The 24565-nt window shown below is 36.0% G+C and overlaps 1 protein-coding gene across 1 annotated transcript; it reads left to right on the top strand.

Annotated features, from left to right (window-relative positions):
• Window positions 1-24565, top strand: LOC136032651 (thiamin pyrophosphokinase 1-like). Its single transcript, XM_065712935.1, has 5 exons — window positions 1-136; window positions 8724-8892; window positions 15734-15981; window positions 18967-19222; window positions 24366-24565. Exons 2-5 carry the CDS (start codon window positions 8763-8765, stop codon window positions 24491-24493), a joined length of 762 nt encoding a protein of 253 aa, XP_065569007.1. The 5' UTR covers window positions 1-136; window positions 8724-8762; the 3' UTR covers window positions 24494-24565.

Genomic DNA, 24565 nt, shown 5'->3' with positions numbered 1-24565 from the left:
AACGAAACCCGTGACGTCAAAATCTTTATTGGGAAGTTTCCATTATTAATGACTAGAAAAAGATAACCATTTCAGTTTCTTTTTACACTGCCTTTCTTTTAGTGATACAGTCTTTAATCTTTTTAGTTGCCTAACAGTGAGTCGTTTTATTCAATATTTGATAGATCTGATTTTCAAGAAAATATAATTACATATACACAAGTTCTTAAATAATAATAAGCTATACTGTTTTTTCCGAATGGAAAAATGCATCAAAATATGGAGTCAACGAAAGTTAGGAAATTACTAAATTAATAAGAGCCAGTGGCAAAATATGCATAAGCAGATTTTAAAGAGACAAAACAGAACAGTGGTCAAGGCCGTCTCCAGAATTTTTGTTTCAGAGGGTTATTTTTTTGGGTCGAGGGGGGGTTAAGGGAAGATAGAGGAGGCGCTTGCCCGTGGTGCAGAAATTTTGGGTCGTGGAATTTCAAATAAATAATCTAACGGTTTTAAACATTTTGTGATTTTTGAATGTTATTTTTATTAAAATTAAGTAGAGGGCGAAGTTGACAAAATTTTGTTAATAAGCAAAAATTTTGTAAAAATTTGGCCTAAAAATTATTAGAAGATAAGGGGGAATGCTAAACAAAATTCTGCCCCGGGTGCAAGACAGGCCTGAACCACCACTAGGTGCGGCGATTACGAAAAAACTTTTAAAAGCGTGTCAAAAATTTGTTTTTATCCATTTTGTTACGTTTTTAAGAGTCAGACACAAATTTCGGAGGGTGGAGGGGGGTCAAAACCACTACTCCCCCCTCGGATACGGCCTTGACATTGATAGATATAAAACCAAAAAAAGTATAAGAATAAAAATTATTGCAAGGTTATTTTTTAAACAACAAGTGTCGTACTCCTTAAGCGTTTTCTGAACTAAGCGTGATTACCGCTTATTACCGTTATTATTACCGCTCGGTACCACCGAGCGGATTAAAACACACTTATCCCATTGGCACCCAAGGAGGAAGAGTTTAGAGGGAAGACTGAGTGTCCCCTTCGCTGGAGTAGGCACACCCAATCACGACATGTACAGAGGGGGGACATAAAGGAGCGCTTTTAAAGGGGGTCCCTCCATGTACTTGTATCTTTTTTGACTAATTTACGAGTTGGAGAGATATTTCGGTTTTGGGCAGAGGAGAATTTAAGCGTTATATACTCCCTGTTATTCTATACTTCCTGCCTCCCTGTTCTCTACCAATGAGCGTCACGGCGGCTGAGCATCTTCTAGACTTTAAGAGAAAGTTAAAAGATTACTTAATAAAGAATGGTTGAGTTTTTATTTATTTGTGAGGAGATTGGAGGTGGTAGGGAGGTCTGATTCGTTGTGGTGGTATGGAGGAGTGGGTGGATGGGTGGTAGCGATGGGGTAGGGTTGTTGGGAGTTTTTTTGAGGGGATATTGTGATGGAGATTGAACTTTTTTTTCTTTTTTTTGTGGTATGATTTTTAAAATAGCGACGAAGACCACACTGCCTTTCCATAACAAACAAATACAAAGTAGAAACAATATGGAAAATCTTTTCAAGACAGTGGAAATCAGTTCTGTGAATATTTCGGCCCTATGTCCAAGGGCCGTCTTCAGCACAATAAGAGAACAAGAGAGAATATACATATATATATAATATATATATATATATATATATATATATATATATATATATATATATATATATATATATATATATATATATATATATATATATATATATATATATATGTATATATATATATATATATATATATATATATATATATATATATATATATATATATATAATTTTACATAAAATTGTGAGAATTAAAACTAAATAATGTTATTTAAAAACTTTTTTAAAAACAGCCCTAGCATCCTTACTTCAACGAAGTTCAACCAGGACTGACAAAAAGAACGAAGTGAGAATATAAACTCATTCAAACTAAAGAGAACAAAGTGATTCAATGCAATTTCTCAGAGTCAACCTTGCTTTTTTTTAGCAGCCTGTCTCAAAGGCCTTTTCGTAGCTGGTTCAGTACTATTATAAATCGGTTTAGTAAAATATTTTGTTAGATCATTTTTAATCAAATTTGAGTATAAAGAATTTAGTGAGTATTCCCAAGTCCCTGTTCAAAGAAATATTATTATTTATTTTGAGATTAATTTCGATTGATTCTCGAACCACCTGTTTTATCCCCAAATTTTAATCTGTTTTATCCCTGTTTTAATGACTCTGTTTAAAATGTGTAATAAGTTTTCTCTGTATTTTCAATTTCGCGATTCTTTTTATCAACAAAAAATGGGTTACCCATGGAGGCACCTTTATCCGGGCTACTGGCAAATATTTATGTCGAGAACCTTGAAAATTGGGCATTAAATTCTTATTTTTTAAAACACGTCTATTGGGGTCGTTATATGGACGACGTAATTTCACTTTGGAATTACGGGGAAGCTGAACTTCGAGTCTTCTTAGATCATCTTAACACTTATGACAGAAATTTGCAGTTCACCCTAGAAGTTGAAATTGAAAATAAACTACCGTTTTTAGATGTTAATTATTCGTAATGCTGATAAACTAGATTTTACTATCTATCGAAAGCCAACACAAAACAATAGATATCTTCACTTTAATTCAAATCACCCCCCACAAGTTAAAAGAGCAGTTGTAACTTCCCTCATTGATCGTGCCCTGAATATTTGCTCCGATTCGTATATAAATGCAGAAATAAACTTTATCAGAGATATTCTTTTTGGTAATGGATACCCCATTCCTTTTGTCAATAAAATAATTAACCGTAGAATAAAAAGACATTCTTGTAAAATCGAAGAAGATATTTCACAATGTGAGGCTACTGATAAGCCCTCAAATATTGTCTATCTTCCGTATATCCCAAAGATCGCAACAAAATTAAAAAAATATTTGCACAAAAATAGTCTGTACGTAGTTTTTACAAATAATTTAAAATCATTAATTTCTTAAATTCCGGTAAAGATAAGACCCCAGTTACTCGCCAAAGAGGGGTCTATCAAATAACCTGTGATTGTGGAAATTACTATGTCGGCAGGACCCATCAGAATCTAGAAAAACGGTTACAACCGTTTTTTTTCTTTAATTCCTTTGATTCTGCTTTAGGTTGGCATATATTTAACAATCCGTCCCACACGATGCTTTTTGAAATATCTTCACTCATCAGTAATGATTTGGGGATAAAACAGGTGGTTCGAGAATCAATCGAAATTAATCTCAAAATAAATAATAATATTTCTTTGAACAGGGACTTGGGGGAATACTCACTAAATTCTTTATACTCAAATTTAATTAAAAATGATCTAACAAAATATTTTATTAAACCGATTTATAATACTACTGAATCAGCTACGAAAAGGCCTTTGAGACAGGCTGCTAAAAAAGCAAGGTTGGCTCTGAGAAATTGCATTGAATCACTTTGTTCTCTTTAGTTTGAATGAGTTTATATTCTCACTTCATTCTTTTTGTCAGTCCTGGTTAAACTTCATTGAAGTAAGGAAACTAGGGCTGTTTTTAAAAAAAGTTTTTAAATAACATTATTTAGTTTTAATTCTCACAATTTTATATAAGTTTATATATATATATATATATATATATATATATATATATATATATATATATATATATATATATATATATATATATATATATACAGTCGCTCTTGTTCTCGTATTGTGCTGAAGACGGCCCTTGGACATAGGGCCGAAATATTCACAGAACTGATTTCCACTGTCTTGAAAAGATTTTCCCTATTGTTTCTACTTTTTATTTGTATGGTATGCTTTTTCTTTTTTTTTAGTTATTTATCATGGTATTTTTTGGTGTGTTCAAAAAATGGTTAATTTTTACTACTGCACGCCAACAAAAACCTATGTTTTTCCATCAGTGCAGTAGATGTATAAAGTAAAGAGTTATAACTGTGTTTATTAGTAAATTATCGCATCGTATTCCTCTGAATATAGCCGTGAGGTAGGGGGGGGGGGATGTGGGCAAGGATTTTTCAACTTTTTCAAGATTATGATATAGAAAATTCTTCGAATTCCAGTGAAGACACTATTTTTTGATTTATTAGATTAAAATACCAAAGAGGGCATTTAAATATCCAAAGATTATGATGATGAACCACAGAAATTCTGAATAAGCCACATTTTAAAAATGAAGGAAAAACGGTATTCTGCATTATTTTCCTACTTGAATAAGAAAATTCACACTAATATTTCTTAAAGGCCCAAGACATTGTTTGAAAGGCTGTCTGTAAAATCATTTTTCTAGCGTGTTCCAGCTTATCATCAAAGGGATTAAACTACTAAAATGTGGCAGGTAAGGGTGCCGTAGAACAGAAGCCGTGGTTTCACACCCACCTCCTTGAGAAAAAGGAGGACAACAACAAACTAAACTTCGAGACCTAGGGTATGTGCATTCCCCCCCATCCCCCTTTGTCCTCAAGTTTCAAACCAAGTATTTTAAATTTGAATGAAGATGTTACTACCTATTGAAACATTCATAAGAGGTTTAATTCATCAGTTACATTTCTATTCAATCACAAATACCCTCCCCCCTCAAGTCATGTCTTTTATGAACTAGTTTTGTGGGGACTTAAAAGCATTGAAAGGAAATGACAACAGGAGAAAAGAACGAGCTCAAATATTTGTTAAATATTATGAAAGAAAACAGTTGCTCGTTGGCCATCCCTCCCCCTTCCTCTGTGTAGAGTACCGAAAAAAAGTGGAATAATTACTGTAGTTTGAATTGACACTTTTAAAAAAATGTTGCTAAAATTTACCAAATTTTTTGCTCAGGTTTGAAGAAATAACTTTTTCAAAAGAAAAATATTTAAAACTTTTCCTTGTTCCTAGAAAACTTCTCTGGACCAACCCTCTTCTTACAAAAACATTAATCTTCCCCTTTTAGTTACTCATCGTAGGGTGCAATACCAAAGGGTATATTCAGAATTTACAGTTTCAAATGAGAGGGAAATTGACATTTTTTTAAGCCTATGGGGTGATTGTTTTCTGCTCGAAGAATAATTTTGTAATTACAGATTTAAGATCTATGAAATGACTTCAATGTTATAAAATAGGCATAAGCTTTTAAGCTAGAAGGGCTAATAGAATGTATTCTTAAAATTTTAGCTAAATATCCCAATGTCTAAGTAGATACATCCTACGCCAAGTTGATGCCAATTTGTTTAGTAAGATGAATGTAGATACGTTCAGATATGTCCTTTTGACAACCAGGATGCATCTAGTGTCTTCATTTAATATAACATTCCCTAAATACCCCTAGCCATTCCTGTAATATCGCCGATACCCTTTTCTGTCAATCTGGATTCACGGTGTGTGTGTGTTTTTTTATTCAATTGAATATCCCTCTCAACATTCTCCGAAAGTTTTAATTTCATAACTTTAAATATTCTTGAGATATTGTAGACAAGAACTGTCAGCAACATGAATGAATCCATTTGGTTTAGTTCAATAGTAGTAGTAGTCGTAGTCATAGTCGTAGTAGTAGTAGTACTAGCAGTAGTACTAGTAGTAACAGTAGAAGCAGTAATAGTAGTAGAAGTAGTAGTAGTAGTAGTAGCAGTAGGAGCATTAAAAGTAACAATAGAAGTAGTAGCAGCAACATTTGAAAAATCAGTAGCAGTCACAGTCGCAGTCGTAATCGGAATAGTAGTAGTATTTGGAAGCAGAGACATCACTAGCTAAAATGTTAGAAGAAGGGTGGGGGTAATGGATCTTACCGAACGTATGACCGGTTTACTGACTGATTTAGGTGATATTGTCCTCAAGATTACTTCATATTCGCGTATTACGGACTGAGACTGATCTTTTTTCATTGGTTCTGTGTTGTAAATTACTTAAAATGACCCCCTTCCCATGCGGGACGTCCCTAGCTGAAAATAAGCACTGTCTCAAGTAGTTTCAGTCATAGGCGTAAGTCGTTCTAACCACATTAATTGCGAGTCACAAGTAGACCAGATTAAATTAGAAATAGTCTTTTCCCCGATTCGACCATCTGGGGGGAGTGGGGGACGGTTAATTCGGAAAAATTGAGGTATTTTCAGTTTACGAACGGGTGATCGGATCTTGATGAAATTTGGTATTTAGAAGGATATCGTGTATCAGAGCTCTTATTTTAAATCCTTTAAATCCGGATCTAGTGTCATTGGGGGGAGTTGGGTGGACCGGAAATCTTGGAAAACGCTTAGAGCGGAGAGATCAGGATGGAGCTTGGTGGGAAGAATAAGCACAATTCCTAGATGCATTATTGACATAACCGGACTGAATCCGCCCTTTGTGGGGGAGTTGGAGGGGGTGTTAATTCGGAAAAAACGGAAAATTTGAGGTTTTTTAACTTGTGAACGGGTGATTGGATCTTATTGAAATTTGACATTTAGAAGGATATCATGTCTTTAAATCCCGACCAGATCCGGTGATTTTGGGGGAATTGGAGGAGGGAAACTAAAATCATGGAAAACGCTTAGAGTGGAGGGATCAAAATGGAGGGATTAAACTTGGTTGGAAAAGTAAACATAAGTCCTAGATACATGATTGGCATAACCGGAAAAGGATTAGCTCTCTTTGAGGGAGTCGGCGAGAGGGTTAATTCTGTAAAATTAGGAAAAATGAGGTTCTGGAGGAACAAAGGTAAGGGGGTATTTTTAACATACGAAGAAGTGATTGGATCTTAATAAAATTTCATATTTAGAAGGACCTCATAACTCAGATCTATCATTTTACACCCCAAAGGGATCCAGTGTCATTGGGGGAGTTGGGGGGGCGGAAATCTTGGATAACGCTTAGAGTGAAGAGATCAGGATGAAACTTGGTGGGAAGAATAAGCACAAGTCCTAGATACGTGATTGACATAACCATACTGAATCCGCTCTCTTTGAGGGAGTTTGAGGGGGTGGTAAGTCGGAAAAATTAGAACAATTGGACATATTTTTAACTTAAGAACGGGTGACCGTTCGTGACGTATTTTTAAATTTGGTATTTAGAAGGAACGCATGTCTCAGAGCTCTAATTTTAAACCCGACCAGATATGGTGACATTGGGGGGAGTTTGAGGGGGAAACTGGAAATCTTGGAAAACGCTTAGTGTGGAGAGATCGGGATGAAACTTGGTGGGTAGAATAACCAGATACATGATTGACGTAACCAGACTAGATCCAATCTCTTTGGGAGAGTAGGGGGGTCCAGTGCTTTGGCGAGTTCGGTGTTTCTGGACGTGCTAGGACGATGAAAATTAGTAGGCATGTCAGGGACCTGCACAAATTGAGTTGATAAAGCCGTTTTCCACGATTTGACCCATCTGGGGGGGGGCTGAAGGGAGAGGGAAATTAGAAAAAATGAGGTATTTTTAACTTACGAGTGGGTTATCGGATCCTGATGAATTTTGATATTTTGAAGGACGTCGTGTCTCGGAACTCTTATTTTAAATCCCGACCGGCATTAAGCCTCTGATTTTCCTTTTAAATTAATCTATTGATTCTTAGAATTTTGCTAGAGCTCATGCCATATGAGCTCTTGGCTCTTCCGACCTCTTCACAAGTGCCATACGAGCTCTTAGCTCTTGTTTTGGTAAGTGGTGCTTGCTAATTGGGTGTTCTCCTCCGTACTCTGGTAATCTGGGCCTTCACGAATTTTTTCAACATCGTCTTGATATACAGAAGAAAATCTTAAAACTGTGGTTAGAATCGACCGGGGAGGAGGAGGGGTCACGTATTTTCTGGCTCTTAGAAATCTCTTTTAGAGCTATCGTAATTCAAACATCCTGGGATATCTAGATGCTTCATATTGAGTTAATAAAAGTGCAATTTGTCGCTATTTCGACCGTCATATTGCAATAGGCCTTATGCCTCTGGTTCCCATTGATGCGATGCGCCAAACGGCTCGCGTATAAAGGATGGCAGAAAATCGCTAAAATGTTCACACAGAAACGGTTCACCACAACCGTTGAAAATCAAAAATGTTATGATATATATTTAAAAAGCAAATGCATAGGCTAAATCAAGTTCTAGAAACCAAGAAAAACATTCAAAAGGCTAATCTGCGAAGAACTAAGTGTTGTTTGTCAAATATTACAGACATACTTCGCATAAACTTCTTCGACAGATTCGGATAGATTCTTCGGATAAACTCTTCAGACAGACATCGGATTAGTTTCTCGGTTACTTATAGTTTTTGGTTCCACAAATCTTTCAATTCAGAATAACAGATGCAATTGTCAACGGATCAGTTGAAATATTGCAACGCAGCCGCTGAATCGTCGCGACGCATAAACTTCCAGCAAAAAACGGACGATATTTAACGGATCACGCAAAACGCCGTTTTTGCGTGAAATCGCATCAGTGGGATCCCAGGGATAGACTTCTGGAAAAATTAATTGAATATTTCTTAAAACCCACCGGCAGAGGATTCGGCTCTATATGGCTATATAATGGGTCTGTACAGCCATTCCAGTCGAATTGAAACGCTCCTAAATCCTCGTTTTCAGAATTATGGTAGACATTTTGTATATATACCCACGAATTTTCTGCACGGACATACTTCAATGACCATATCTTCCCTAGCGTTTATAATCGGTATCAAAGCCATAACTACCAAATTTGATACTTGTTCAATAGGCTCAGTCTTCAGCTTTTTCTCACTTCCTATTCTGAAATTATTTACTTTTAGCACTTGATATTTTATGCAAAGCCTCCAAAACTAAGGCAAATGTCAGGAAAGTTTGTAAGAATGTGGCGGCCAATAGAAGCGCTCACCTCAGAGATTAAAGGCTTTGCAGTTATTATTCTAAATAGGAAAATAAAGAATTTTCATCGATTAGACTTGGCGTGGAAATCCGGTAAGTTTTTTTGGTTTTGTTTTTAAAGGTTTTTAGCAATTCTTCCACTTTAAAGCAGGCCAGCTTTATTTCAGCGTAGACAAGCATTGATGTTGTGATTTAGAAATTCAAAAAAATATCCCTGTCTCTCAAGGTTTATAGGAATACTGTTTCCATTTGACTATCCTATGAGGGGACTAGGGAGGTCTTAATTCAAAATATTGGGGGAAGTGTTACCACATCCCTAAAATATTTTTTATTGATTTTTTTAAGACAGGGAAGGTTATTCTGAAAAATAAACACTAAGTTAGCTTATTTATCAGTATAATAAACAATCAAAGCTTATTTTATTATCTTGTTTATAATATTAATTTTTATTATATGTTTATTTTATTATCTTGTTTATAATAAACAAGAAAGTATCCAATTCCACAAAACTAAACTGTACTAAAGGCATTTTAGAGATCTCAGGTAACCTCCTAGAAAATTATCAGAATTTTTAAAGGAAGGGGAGGTTATTTTTGAGTACTAGAGGCTTGCCTCATTTAGCAGGAGAAATGATAAAAATGACGTTTGAAAAAGCATATGCAGTGCTCTGGAATGTAATAGGGCTGAAAAGACAACTATAAATAAATGAATGAACATTTTGAGAATATGGTCGAACTTCTGGTAAACTAAAATTACGATGGAATGCAATTTTCAGCGTGTTTTAATGCTTGTGAGGGATCCTTCCGACGCAGTATTTCAACGTTCAATAGCAGTCGCTGTCTCCCTAAATTGAAATTATGGTATTAATTATTCAGAAATTATGGTTAATTGTTTAGAACACACTCAAGTTCTTGATCTGAATGTATGATCTAAAAAAACAGGTTTTATATCCACAAAGACAATTGACGGTGACAGAAAACATGGGACCTATAATTTGGGGTAAATATTTGTGCATTAGGGGGGTGGGTAGGATAATTTTTTTATAAACAGCTTGAAGTTAAAAAACGATTTTTGCTTCATAATATGCAGAATAACTGTAGCTAACATTTTTTGCATGCAGACCCGCTATACTTTACCCCCACCCTCCTAATATGCAAACATATGGTCCAAGTTATACAAGTCCGATACATTCTGTCGCCGGTCACCTGTATTTGTGGCTATAAAACTGGTTATCTCAGATCGCATTCGTATCAAGAATTTAACTTTGTTCTGAATAATTAACAAGCACCGAAATTATTATCAGCAGGTCATATGGTAATTTTTTTTAATAAAGCAACAAACATATATTCATCAAACCTTAGAAATGACGAAGTTCTATCCATTGCGTCTATAAGTTGTTAATAAATTCGATGAATTATAAATAGGTTTTTTCTTTGCTTTCATTGTGAAACTGACAGGGTAACAATAGGACAAGTTTATTTCTGAAAGCCCGGCATCTTCAAAAACAGAAAACAAGGCAGGTGGTGGGAAACCAAGGGTTTTAAGGGTAGATAATTAGGCTCAGAGGCAATTCCATTGTCTCTATCTCCCAACAAGAGTAAGACTAATACCAAACGATTTAGGGGAGCAGCAGGGATGACTTACCTGGTTCTACCCATCAAGCGTCTTAAAGATTTATTTTGTTTATATTTGTAAGCTTTGGAAGCAATAGGATCATAAACGATCCCCCAACGTGGAAGTATAAAGGCGAACAAATAAGGCTAGCAAAAATTTTGAAAGCGAAAAAGAATCGAGAAGATGGCAAAATTGATATAATGAAAGCACACGACGCAAAGATTACAGAAGATCACGAAGAAATAAAATATTCACTAATGACTATGAGAGTGTGCCCCAAATGTCGTTGCAGGTTGCAGTCAAACTGTTTGATATGCAGTAACTGTGGATCGTAATTCCACGAACAGTGTGCCGGAATTGAACGTTCCAAATGGTCCAAAATTTGGCCATGCCTAGATTGTTCTGCGAAAAAGGATAGTCCAAAGAAGGTAATTACGTTTGCTAATACTTGTCCCAGTCTACCCCAGCCTCCACGAATTACTCCCCCGTGTCGTCTATCGGGCAAGGACATGGCCAAGATTATGATGGAAATCCGATCATCCCCTCTAGCTCCGAACCTTCCGAATATTAATGATCATCTCGAAGTCAATAAATATAATGCCTCCTGCCAGACAGAAACTACTACTTGTGGCACTTGTTGTTCCACCTCCCCCCCCCCTATTGAACTTATCACTCCTTTCCCTTGCATCAATGAGATATAGATTGGAATTATTAAGCAAGGAAATATCTAAAATCATAGACCTTAGGTCAACTCTAAGGGAAATCCCTCCAAAGTCGTCCGATGTTAATGAGGATCAAAATCAGAAAATAATCTTTAATAAATCTCATCCTGAAAAATATTCAAATGTTTCCTGTTACAAAGAGGCGACGAAACAAACTTATATTTTTAAGAAGTTCAGTTACCTTTGTGATAACATGATTAAGAGTTCATCTGACCTAGATAGCACAAAATCGAATGCTAATGAATGCAAACTAAAGGCAAAGAGTATTAAGATAAGCAGTCATGAATTGACTTCAGATAAAGGTATATGCTAATATGCCTTTAATGCTATTTGCAAAAAAGGCGAAAAATGTAAATATCTGCATGTTTGCGTAAGTTTTAATATTGAGGGTGAATGTAAGGTCCCTGGCTGCCAACTACCCTAAGTTTGGAAGTGGTCGTTGCTTTGGTTGTGACCGGATTCATCTTAATCGTAGTTATGGCGCATTCAAAAGACTTTTTAATAATACCCGAAAGAATTTTTGTCAACTGTCAAACTCTCCTGAGTATTAACACTATGAATATTCATCAGCCAAAAAACGAATTTTGCCAAACCAGCCCACTGTTCCCACCAGCCCTAACAAGCAAAATGAATCAAAATTTTCAACGGCACAAAACAAACCCATTCAAAGACCTCCATGTTACGTTCCAGCTCCCTACCATTTCAATTGCCGAATCAGTCCATCTCCCCAGTCTCGTTATCTGCATCAAATGAACACAAGAATCTACAACACGTATCCAATAGCAAATCAAGATACCCTGGTATGATATATTACTCCCCCTCCAACTCATTTCGTAGAATCAGAGAAAACTAATACAGAAGTAATAGTTTTAGTGATGGTAGTGGTTTTAGTAATAGTACTCGTGATAGCAGTAAAAGCAGCAGTAGCTGTTGTAGTACTCTCGTGAAAATCTGGCCTTTTTGGTCAATTGATCATCTCCCTTGTTATTTCCTGAAAATTTCAGACTAATATACTCGACCATTCCTGAGGGACACCCTTTTGACAACCCATATACACATAAGATGTTATGATTTAGTTCAGAACTCCCCTCAACATCCCCTGAAAGACTCATTTTAATGCCCTTCGTATTTTGGGAAAGTAGAAGTCAAACATGCATACCTCTTTTCAATAACATATACTATATGTAAACAATGAACAAATTGAATAGCTTGCAGCCTTTGCCCTGAGACCTCGGGGGAGGGGCTGACATACCCCAAACAAACAATATCTGAGCTTTTCAACAATGATGAAAAAATTGATGTGACAAAACTTTGTTTGGATTTTTTTATGTGAAATGATGGGCGTATGAGGGGGGGGAGTCGGTTTGTCTCAAACCACTTTGACTCTTAAGAAGGCCGCTATAACTTCCGATTAAAAATCAACTGATATCTACCTGAATTTAATAGGACCACCCATTCCGTAAGAACCTCATATGTCCCCCAGGGCTTAACTTAAACCTTTTGCCCCAGGGCTTGGGGGTTTATTACAACCTTAGAGGCATTGTTATATGTTCTTTGGAATATTTTAAACAAAAGCATCCTTTCCATGAAAACCTTAAGTGTCCCAATGGTGTAACTTACACCCCTCGCCCTTAGGCTCTGGTGGTTTGTATCAACCTTAAATGCCTTGTTATATGATCTTTGGACTATTTTGAATAAAAGGCCTGTCTCAAAGTATCTATTGTATGCATCTCGTCTGTGTGGCGGGGGGGGGGTAGCTGCGCTCTGATCACTTTGCCTCTTAAAAAGGGCACTAGAGCTTCTGATTAATAATTCAATGATTCCTCTCCAAAGTATATACGACCACCCTTTCTATAAAACCTTATATGCCCCCAAGGTATAACTTACAACCCTTGTTCTGAGAGTTGTAGGGGGGGGTATCTTCCTCACAGTCACAATTTCCAGACCCTTCAACTATGTTGGACAAAATTGTTATCTCCAAATTTTGATTGGAGGTGTTAAGGGAAATGATGAGCGTGGAGGGGGGGACTGGTCGCTCTCATATCACTTTGACTCTTAAAAATGGCACAATAGCTTCCAATTTCAAATCATATGAGCCCCATCTGAAGTTTATGCGACCACCCATTCCATAAAAACCTTATATGCCCCCAGGGTATGACTTACAACCTTATCTTCAGGGCAATAGGGGGTTGTGTCAATCATAGAGGTATTTTTATATTTCTTTGACTATTTTGAGTAAAAATTGCTATCTCAAAATTTTAATCAGATTCGTATGGTGAAGCAGGTTAGTTGGGAGGGGGCTGGCCGTCCTCCATCATTTTTGACTTTTAAAAGGAAACTAGAACTTCCAATTTTCAACCAAATTAGCCTCCTATAAATTTTATACAGCCATCCCTTCCATAAAAAATCTTAAATGCCCCCGGGACATAGCTTACAACCCTTGCTCCCATGCTCTGGGGTTTGTTTCAACCCCAAAAGCGTTGTTAAAGCTATTTTGAATAAGATGGAATTATCAAAATTTCTATTGGATGCATTTTGGGACAATACAACGTGTGAGCGTGGGAGGGTGGGTAGCTATCCTCCGATCACTTTGCTTCTTAAAAAGGGCACTAGAGCTTCTGATTACCAATCCAATGAGCGCCCTGCGAAGTTGATATGACCACGCTTGCTACAAAAACCTTAAATGCCCCAGGGCATAACTTACAACCCTTCCCCTGATGTCTGGGAAGGCAGATTTGTCATCCTCAAAGACATAATTTACGAAACTTTCAATTACGTTGAACAAAATAGCCATCTCAAAATTTTGATAGGAAGTGTTTTAGGAAATGATGGGCCTGGTGGGGGGGGGCATTTGCCCTAGGGTAACTTTCGACTGATAACAAGGCACTAGTCCTCTCAACTTCAAGTCGAATGAGCTCTGTTTGAAGTTTCCACGACAACGCTTTCTGTAAATACCTTATATGCCCCAAGGGCATAACTTACAAACCTTGTCCTGAGAGCTTCGGAGGGTTATCGTCTTCAAACACATAATATCCATACTTTTTAACTACGTTGAACACAATGGTAGTATAAAATCTTTCATCAGAAGTTTTAGGAGAAATTAGAGGCAAGGAAGGGGGGCATTCACCCTCCGTTTACTTTTGACCATCAAAAGGGGCACTGGCCCTCTCAATTTCCAATCCAATGAGCCCTTCTTGAAGTTTCTACGAATATGCTTTCCATAAAAAAACGTTATATGCCCCAGGGCATAACTTAAAACCTTCGCCCTGAGGGCTTTGGGGGGGGGGGGGGGTTCATCCTCAAAAATATAATCTCCGGGGCTTTCAACCATGTCAAAAAAATGGCTATCTCAAAATTTTGATTGGACGTGTTTGGGGAAAGGGTGGGCATGGGAGGGGGTTAGTTGCCCTCCAATAACTTTCGACTATTAAAAAGGGCTCTAGCCGTTTAAATTTCCAATCGAATGGGCTCTTTTAAAGTCTCTACGACAAAGCTTTCTATAAGGAACCTTAAATGCCCCCAGGGTATAACTTACACCCATTGCCCTGAGGGCTGTGGAACGGTTGTCATCCTCAAAGGCATAATTCACACACCTTTCAACTAGGTTGAACGAAATGGCTATCTAAAAATATTTGTTTGGGTGTGTTTCGGGAAAGGGTGGGCGTGGGAGAGGGGTTAGTGGCCCTCCATTCTCTTTCGACTATTAAAAATGGCGCTAGCTGTTTCAATTTCCTATTGAGAGAACCGTTTTTGAAGTTTTTACGGCAACTCCTTTGGTCTACGACAGAACAAAAAATAATAATACATTGTGCCAACATCATTCTTTACTTAGGCAGTGCTATTACGGCAACTCCCTGGTCTACGACAGAAAAAAAAATAACACATTGTGCCAACATCATTCTTTACTTAGGTAGTGCTATTGCGCTGCATATCAAATTAAGAAGGCTTCTTCACGGCTTCTTCTAAGCTTGTATTAAAGTGTATGTACAATTTTTAACACTTAAAATGAGATATGGCTTACTCTATTTTTTTTGTTTAAACCCATTTTCAAACTCAGTTTAGATCGCAATAGAGAGAAAAATGAAATATATTCTTTGACCATCTTTTGATGTTGATGTTTTGATGCCTTTGATAAAAGCTGAACTCTTTCTGATGTATTTGGGAGAGCTTAATCTTGAAGAAGTTTTCCTGGCATTATTATATACTTTTTCATATTTATGAGCTCAAGTACTTTGATAATATGCATTAACTCTTCCATTCGTAAGATGAATGTAGTTACTTGTTTATATCCCTCTTTTCATAAAAGAAGGACATTAATTTGATCTAAGTATATGCACGCTAATACCAAAGAGTTTTTAGCCATTGTAAAGATAACTTGATGAGTCCCTCATATAAAATCTTCAAAATGAACAAAAAGACGTTTAGTTGGATTTAAACCCAAGCATGTGCTTCTGTCTTTTTTTTCTTTTTTTGTACCTTTTTTCTTACACTTTTTTTTTAGATTTGCCACACTTTATTCTGCTATTACAATCTGCTCTTAATTCAGAGGCTACCTTTCAAAATTTATTTTTCAAATTAGTTAGTCAATATCCTTTTAGGTGTATTTAAGGCTACAGCTGATGGTGGTACTAACCGTCTTTATGATGCCACATTAGATGCTGGTAAGAAGCCTAGTGAATACGTACCTGACTTAATATCTGGAGACTTTGATTCAATTCGCAAAGAAGTCAAAGAATTTTATTCAGATCTAGGCTCTAAAGTAGTTCATACCCCTAATCAAGATGAGACTGATTTCTCCAAATGCGTTAACTTGGTTTTAGAAGAATCGAAATCACTTAGCCGAAAGGTAGGTCCTGCGCTTGTTTTTTTTAATAATGTTAGAAAATCCTGCGCTTCCTTCATGACAATTTTCTTCCCCCATGACAAATTCCTCCTAGGAAACTTCCCCTAACATACCCCCCTCTTATCAACCCCCCCCCCACAACCTAAGAATCCCCCTGAAAAGTCTGTACACTTCCAAATAAGCATTACTATATGTAAGCATTGGTCAAAGTTTGTAACTTGTGGCCCCTCCCACGGGGACTGTGGGGGAGTAAGTCGTCCCCAAAGACATATTTATAAGATTTTTGACTACGCTAAATAAAATGGCTATCTCAGAATGTTGATTTGGTGACTTTGGGAAAAGAATCAGCGTGGGATGGGCCTAGGTGCCCTCCAATTTTTTTGGTCACTTGAAAAGGGCACTAGAACTTTTCATTTCCATTAGCATGAGCCCTGTCGCAATATTCTAGGACCACTGGGTCGATACGATCACCCCTGGGAAAAAAAACAAAAAAACAAACAAACAAATTAACACGCATCCGTGATCTGCCTTCTGGCAAAAATACAAAATTCCACATTTTTGTAGATAGGAGCTTGAAACTTCTACATTAGGGTTCTCTGATACGCTGAATCTGATGGTGTGATTTTCGTTAAGATTCTATGACTTTTATGGGTTGTTTCCCCCTATTTTCTAAAATAATGCAAATTTTCTCAGGCTCTTAACTTTTGATGGGTAAGACTAAACATGATTAAACTTATATATTTAAAATCAACATGAAAATGCGATTCTTTTGATGTAGCTATTGATATCAAAATTCCATTTTTTAGAGTTTTGGTTACTATTGAGCTGGGTCGCTCCTTACGTTACCACGAAGTGTTTGATTTTACTCCATTATGTATTTAAACTTGATATTTCGTTTATTATCGCCTATCTAAAAAATGTGAAATGTTGAATTTCTGCCAAAAAAAATCACGGATGTGTTGTTTCTTTTTTCTTTAGGGGTGATGTATCGAGCCAATGGTCCTAAAATATAGCAAGAGTGCTCATTCGAACGGAAATTAAATTTTCTAGTTTCCTTCTTAAGTAACCAAAAAAATTGGAGGGCAAATAGGCCCCCTCTCACGCCCCTTTTTCTGAAAATCGTCCCGTCAAATTTTGAGATACCCATTTTGTTTGCATAGTTGAAAGGCCGAATAACTATGTCTTTGGGGATATCATACCCTCCCACAGCCCCTGGGAATAGGTCTTTAAGTTAAAAAATTTGCCTAGTGTTTACTTATAGTATTTGTTATTGGGAAGTATGCATACATTTTACTGGGAGGGGGATTTTCTGCTGGCGAAATTTTCTTCGGGGATAATGTTCCATGGTGAGGGTAGTTTCCAGGAGGTGAATTTTTCATGGAAATTTTATACTGGGTGAATTTGCCAGAACTACTATACAAAATTCTTCTTGTCTTGCTTTCTCTTGTCCGTCTTAATTTCAACCGTTAAGGGTAGTTGTCCGGGGTAAATTTTCACCAGGATTGAATTGTATAGAGGATAAAATACTTGGGGAGAAGGAATTTTTCCGCGGAAGAGTATCTAAATTTCCTGGCATTATTTAAAAATGATCAGAAATTAAATCCAAAAAATGATTTAATACTTGGTTCTATTTTAAAACTTGTTTTTTTTTATTACTTAATCAATATCATGCACGACTAGAGCAGCCAAATGTACTCAGCACAGAAATTTTTTCTGTGACGAGTAATTTTCAATTTTTGAGAGAGAAACAAATATTTGACTAGTCAGACTGAAATTTTAAGGGGAAATGTGTTTTAATGAGAGAAAAAATGCAAGCATGAAACAACAGTATTCCTATCTGCAAGATAAGTCTGAGAAAACATATAGAGGAAACCTTTCAAACCAACTCCTTGTCGCTTGGTCCAACATCTTCTACTTTTACAGAGCAAGTTCAATGTCAAAAGCAGGGTGAAAATGGGTTATTTATATTTTTTTTCTTACCAACTTAAGTGACTGTTCTGCAGTTCGGACAGGAAGAGGGTAGGACAAAGGAGGAACGTGTGTAGGTATTTACGTATGTACGTGTGTATTTACGTTGGTATTTACGTATATTAACGTGTACTGGCATCCGGATGCATTGATGAGTATTCAGTAGTTGTAATAGTAAATATTGTCTACAGAGACTTTTATTTTACATTGAATGTTTTTTATGCTTGACGAGAGCCATGCCTGGCCCAGGAATTTATGACCGCCCAGGAATGGTATTCTGAGCCTCTTTTTCATCTTGTGGTTGTTGGTTTTTCCTTTTTCTCTCGATCTCTTTTGCTCCGCCTTTTTCAAAATTTTGTATTTTTGTATGTCTGTGCTATGTCCTTATATCGTGTTGTATTTTTTAAATTGTGTTACTTATTTATGGTTTATTTTCGTGCTTATAATTCTTGTTTGCCGAAGTGAATCATCCCGGGTCAACGGTGCTGCCCAGTAGTTAAGACATTTTGTTGTGTTTTTTTAGTGTTTGTCTTCGCGCTCAGTGTGTATTTCTTCTTTTTTTTTCTTTCGTTTATTGCTTCGTCTTTTGCTTTCTCTGTTTATTTTCCAATAAATAATAATAAAATAGCAATTACCATATGGTACTCACTATTTCTGAGATGGGTCACTTCTCAGGTTTTTCATGTTGAATTTTTCACCAATGAATATTAATAAATGATTAAATTTAAATCCTTTAATAAAACTAGCCACTGTTAATTGTATTTTTTCAAAAAACTTTCCCTACTTTAACTTCTTAGCCAAAAAGTAGCTCTGGAAGCGTTCGTAGATCTTATTTAGTGTTTTGCTTATTTTCAGTCATTTTATTTTTGGAGTCTTATGAAACCCATTTGCAAACCCTGAACAAAGTGTGGCAGAATAGAAGAGTGCTTAAAATATATTAGCATCAACAGGCATGGTGCTGCGATGAGCTGTTTGAAGTACTTGCACTAGGCTCTGTTTATAGTAGGCTTTTTATTTTAGGTTGAGTATTTTCTAGTATTTGTTGACAGTTCTGGCAGGTTAGACCACATTATCCAGAATACCAATGAAATTATTCGACGATGTCAACAAGGAATGGAAATCTACTTAGTTGCCAATAATAGCATAACGTGGTGCCTCTCTCCTGGAGATCATGTAATACACATTGATGAAGACACCAAACGTAAATGGTGTGCGGTCATTCCTGCTGGGAATAAGCCCGCACGTGTTACTACAAAAGGCCTCAAATGGGATATGAGTAAGTTTTTTTTTTCTTATTTGTTACCAAGTGAAATAGTAAAATAAAGTTTCTATACAGTCGTATTAAAAAGCATGGTTTTATTCAGTAATTCAATTTCTGTGACGCATGTGCTCAAGTAAATTATATCGCTTATTATTTCTGAAGAGAAAAATAGCCATACCTTTAGAAACTAGTTTAACTAACCCGGATTGACAGATACAGACAAGCAAGAAAATACCATTCCTTGAGAGGTAAATAGCTCCTTTTCTTAGAACCTGATTGGCTTTTTTTTAGAAAGGCTAAGCCAATAAAAGGGCAAAATTTATTGGTTCATAACATTTTCTAGAAGTAAACTTTCCTTTTAGATAGACAGAACCCAGGATTGACACTACTTGTGGCTCAATAGTCACTAACTAATAACTTTAATTTTATAAGAATATTAGTAGTCACTTCGCGTTTTTTGTATTTTATTGGCCATGATTAGCACAGATAATGCATTGTGTAGCTGTAAATTTAACTTTGTTGGGCTTGGGATAAGGTTTCAATATTGTGAAAATAATTCAAGCCGACATTTTGTAGTATATTCAATAAAAAAAGAACAATTTTTTCAACTGAAAGTAAGGAGTAACATTAAAACTTGAAACGAATAGAAATTATTACGTATTTGAAGGGAATTGTGAAGGGCCCTTCCGTAACACCTTGTTATTTACGCTAAAGAATTTTAGCACTTCTAAAAAACCTCTTTTTGTTCTAATTAAACGACCCTTCTGTTTCAGGAGTCGTTCTTAAAGAATTTGGACAAACTTCAAAATTAAGGAGGGGTGATTTGATGATTGATTGTTTCTCCATTTTCCCTTTAAACCAGGCAAATCTTTTTCCCTTTTTTTAAACCAGGCAAATTTTCACAGGTTTGTAGCCCTTAATGAAACTTAATGAAAGCATAACAAGCCGATTCTTTTTATCTATTAAATAATAAAAAAACTATTTTTTTTTTAACTGAAAGTAAGGAGCGACGTTAAAACTTAAAACGAACAGAAATTACTTCGTATATGAAAGGGGCTGCTCGCTCCTCAACGCCCCGCTCTTAACGCTAAATTTTGACTCTTTCCCTCAATTCTTCTTTTTAAAACAGTAAAACACTTTAGCGTAAAGAGCAGGGCGTTGAAGAGGGAACAGCCCCTTTCATATACGGGGTAATTTCTGGTAATTTCATATACGGGGTAATTTCTGCAGCCCCTTTCATATACGGGGTAATAGCCTTGCCTAAAACCAAAGAGTTTATCTGATTTTCTTCCAAAAATGAGTGATTATCCTCTCAGTGGCTCACTTCCGGGCCATTATCTCCTGATTCCATTTTAGATTCTTATTTACTGAAAGGTTTTTAGAAGGTAGGGATGGTTTGCCCAGAAGTCTGAATTACCACCTTGATAATTACCATTTCTAAATTACATTCTCATAACCTTTTGATGTGAATAAAAAGTTTCCGACTCAGTCTCCTGTACTTTTGCAGAAAAAGCCAAATCCTTTATCTGTTGGTCATTACGTAATGAATACATAATTATTTTCCCTTCAATTAATTCGTGTTTTTTGCTCATGTTGCCTAGGATTTTCCTCAGTTTTCCGAAATTTTTTAGTCTCTAACTATATTGTTGTTGTTGTTTAGTTGACGTTTGAGCGCATCAACCGCTCGTATACGTGCGATCCTCTTTTGAAATTTGGGCTTATGTAGCCACGTCACCTTGAAAAACACACAAATAAAATTTTGGCACAGGCCACGTCAACACTTAAGATATCTTGGGAGAATACTAGGACGTTGTACAGAGTGTTCTTGCTTAAATCACTGGCACTAGTATGAATATCACACCTCTATTCTGCTAATATTGCTTGAAATATCTGTGAAAAGAAACATATTAAGATTTAAATAAAGCTAAAATACAAGAATAAATAGATAGATAAAAAGGTCAATACAATAAAAGTATAAGTTAATGCAGTTATTACAATTAAAACATTTATAAATGGAAACATTAATACGAAAAAAGAAAGGTCAATACAATGAATATAGAAGTCAAAACATTCTATAAAAAAAAAAAAAAAAAAAAAAAAAAAAAAAAAAAAAAAAAAAAAAATCAGAGAATGTCATGTAGATTACAACTCTTTATATACTTAGCCAACAACAACATAGTCTTTCTATGGACCCACTTAGGGGACTTAGCCCGACCTAGGATTGCTCTCATTGTGAAAACACCAAAATACTTTATAATTTGGTTTCTAAACAAATTTCTTTGTACTTCATATTTTGTGCACTTCATGAGAATATGCCTAACATCATCATACTCATTACAAATATCACAGAAGGGTGAGCTAACTCTCCCCCACTTATGTAAAACTGAACGGGTTTTGGCATGACCTGTCCTCAATCTAAAAACAGTAACAGCAACAGATCTAACATCATGCACAAGTTCATCAGGTGGTGCCTTATAGTCATAAAGTTCTAAAATAGGATTTATGCAACTTCTAATAAAATTATTGGTCTCTCTATCACATAAAACCTTATAAATACATGTACAATATTCATTTTGAGTGGGTTTTACACTTATACTCTGACCATTTAAAATAGCCCACTTTGCCATTATATCAGCAGGTTCATTTCCTGCAATTCCCACATGTGCTGGGACCCAGACTAGAAATATATTACTTCCCACAAGCTCTAACGACCTAACTTATTTGGTGGATATTACAAACTAATTCACGACTAGGTTCATGCTCATTCATCAGGTACTTAAGGGCTGATGCTGAGTCAGAGCATATCATCCAACTCTGGGCATACCCATATGATTTAATAAATTCCAATGCCAATCATCTCAATTGAAAAAATAGACAGGATCCCTGGTAACTTAAAACTACATTAAACTGACATACTGGGGATCACCACTGCACAGCCAGCACCCTTATCCGACTTGGAGCCATCAGTAAAAATTTGTATATAGTCTCTTAAGTGGTCAGTTTGTCTTAGCCAGTCATGTTTGAGATTCAAGTTATTATTATCTCCACGATCAGGTACAGGAAAATACACATTATTTTCATATAAGCACATAGCTTATTCAATATATTATCCTCAAAAACTATCTCATTAATGGGTACTATATTTGGGCACTCTATTGGAAGCAAACTATTACACCTATAAAAAGCTGGAGTATTCCTATCCTTGAAACTAACATCACTATTATAATTATTTATAATTTCCATCTTGATTATATCCTCATTTAAATAGATTTTTTAGTGAAATACTTCACAAGTAACCTGTCACGTCGTAGTTTAAGCGTGCTCACCCCCAATTCAATCATCATAGCTGGAATAGGGGTACTATTTAGGCAGCCAATGGATCGCCTAAGTACACTATGGAACACTGTATCTAATTTTTTTTAGATTCTTCTGACTAGCATCACCATATATAAAGCTACTATAATCAAGCTTACTAACAATAACAGCCTTTATAATTTTACTAAGACACTTAAAAGGAGCACCCCTTTTCCCTAGGCACATTACATTTATAAGGTTTAATCTACTCCTAATATTGCCTAACAAATACTCAGTGTGTCTCAACCATGTCATTTTACTATCAAAGTTTAGGCCTAGATAGCAGAAAGAATCATCCAGCCTAATAGGCTGATTTACAACATTTACTTGTGGTACTGTGGTATTATTATTTTTTGAGAAAAGCATGCCAACTGTTTTCTCAGGTGATAATGTCATATTATTCTCGCTGCACCATTGTTGATCATTATTTAATGCTTTTTGTATCACTGACTGTAAAATAATAGATGTTTTCCCAGTTGTTACCAGGGCAATGTCATCAGCATATATATAGGTTTTGCAGCCAAGTACAGTGGACATGTCCAAATCACTTCAATAAATTAAAAACAAAGTAGGACTTAAAACTCCCCCTAACTATGCCCTCTAGGATAAAAACTCCCCTCTAACTATGTTTAACTAGACAGTAGACCAAAGATCTTCCTATACCTCCAGAGGCACCCAAAGCGTATAAGAAGAGTCTCCAATCGTCTCTGTAACTGGAGGCAGCGATAATGTCGTCCCACTCTGGTTGTAAGGAGGCACAAAGTTGGCGCAGGTATCTGTTAAAGGTACGACGGAGTGTGTTTTTGGGTCTTCCTCTGCGACGGGTGCCTTCGGGTAATATGTTTAATACCCTCCAAATATCTCCAAACTATGTGCGCAAATACAGTGATTTGGCTCTGTTAGAGTTTATGATTCTATTTTTCAAATAAATGTTGATTGATTTAATGTAAGCCAGTTGATTTTAAATTTAACCCTCCCTGGGAGAGGCTAAATTTCCGGTACGCTTTGTGTCTTTTAACTTATTGGTATTTTTCATCGTACTTCTTGTATGAATGTATTTTTATCATTTTAAGATTCAGTGTGTTTTATTTGTTAACAGTACAGTTCATACCTTATCCGTGTTATATCCGTGTTAACAAATGTACTACTAATACAGTGCAGCACCCACTTCCTCCAATGGTCTAATTTCTCTAAATGAGACCTGTTAAAACCCTTTTAAATGGGACTTCACAAGTTTCTATGTCTACTCCTTCCGCGCACTTGGTTAAAAGAAAAACAAAACAATAATATATTGAGGCCAAATCGTTTTTACTTAGGTTTTAATTAGTTTTTACGCTGCAAAACATTAACTGAAATGAAAAAACGAGCTTTTAAAATAAGAGTAATTAACGTTTAGAAATTAAATAAGGAATACATTAGATGGCGTATAAGTGCGCCCTCTCCCCCTCCACACTCACCTCCATTCCTCCTAAAGTAGTATTGTACGTCACTGAACATATTATCGATTCAACAAAAATTTAGCTATTGGATAATCCCAACTCATTTATTTACGGATTTCTTTTCAAAGCCATTGAAGAGAAATAAAAATTGACCCCCCTCCCCTTTCTCACACGAACTCTATAATAGATTTTATAATTCATACGTTTATTTTTATAATTAATTTACCGTTTTAACTTTTTGCGTCCCCTTTTACTTCATTTGTAACATGTAAAGAAAGCATAAAAGTGGAGTAACAATGAAAAAAAAGAGAAAAATACATACTCACTGAAGTAGCCTGTTTTTAATCTTTGTATTGTAATTATAGCTGATGCAGTCTTAGAATTTGGTGGATTGATCAGCTCATCAAATGCGTTCACTGATGTTGCGGGTGTTGAGATCACAACTGATTCTTTCCTTCTCTTTTCAATTGGACTACCAGAAAATGTAAATTAACAGTGCATTAGGAATGAGAGTCATCATGTTTCTTTTATATATTTAATATAATAAAAACATATTAAATGGTAA

The sequence above is a fragment of the Artemia franciscana genome, chromosome 11, assembly GCF_032884065.1.
Source record: "Artemia franciscana chromosome 11, ASM3288406v1, whole genome shotgun sequence".
Taxonomy (NCBI): domain Eukaryota; kingdom Metazoa; phylum Arthropoda; class Branchiopoda; order Anostraca; family Artemiidae; genus Artemia; species Artemia franciscana.
This window is presented reverse-complemented; position numbering and strand designations above follow the sequence as displayed.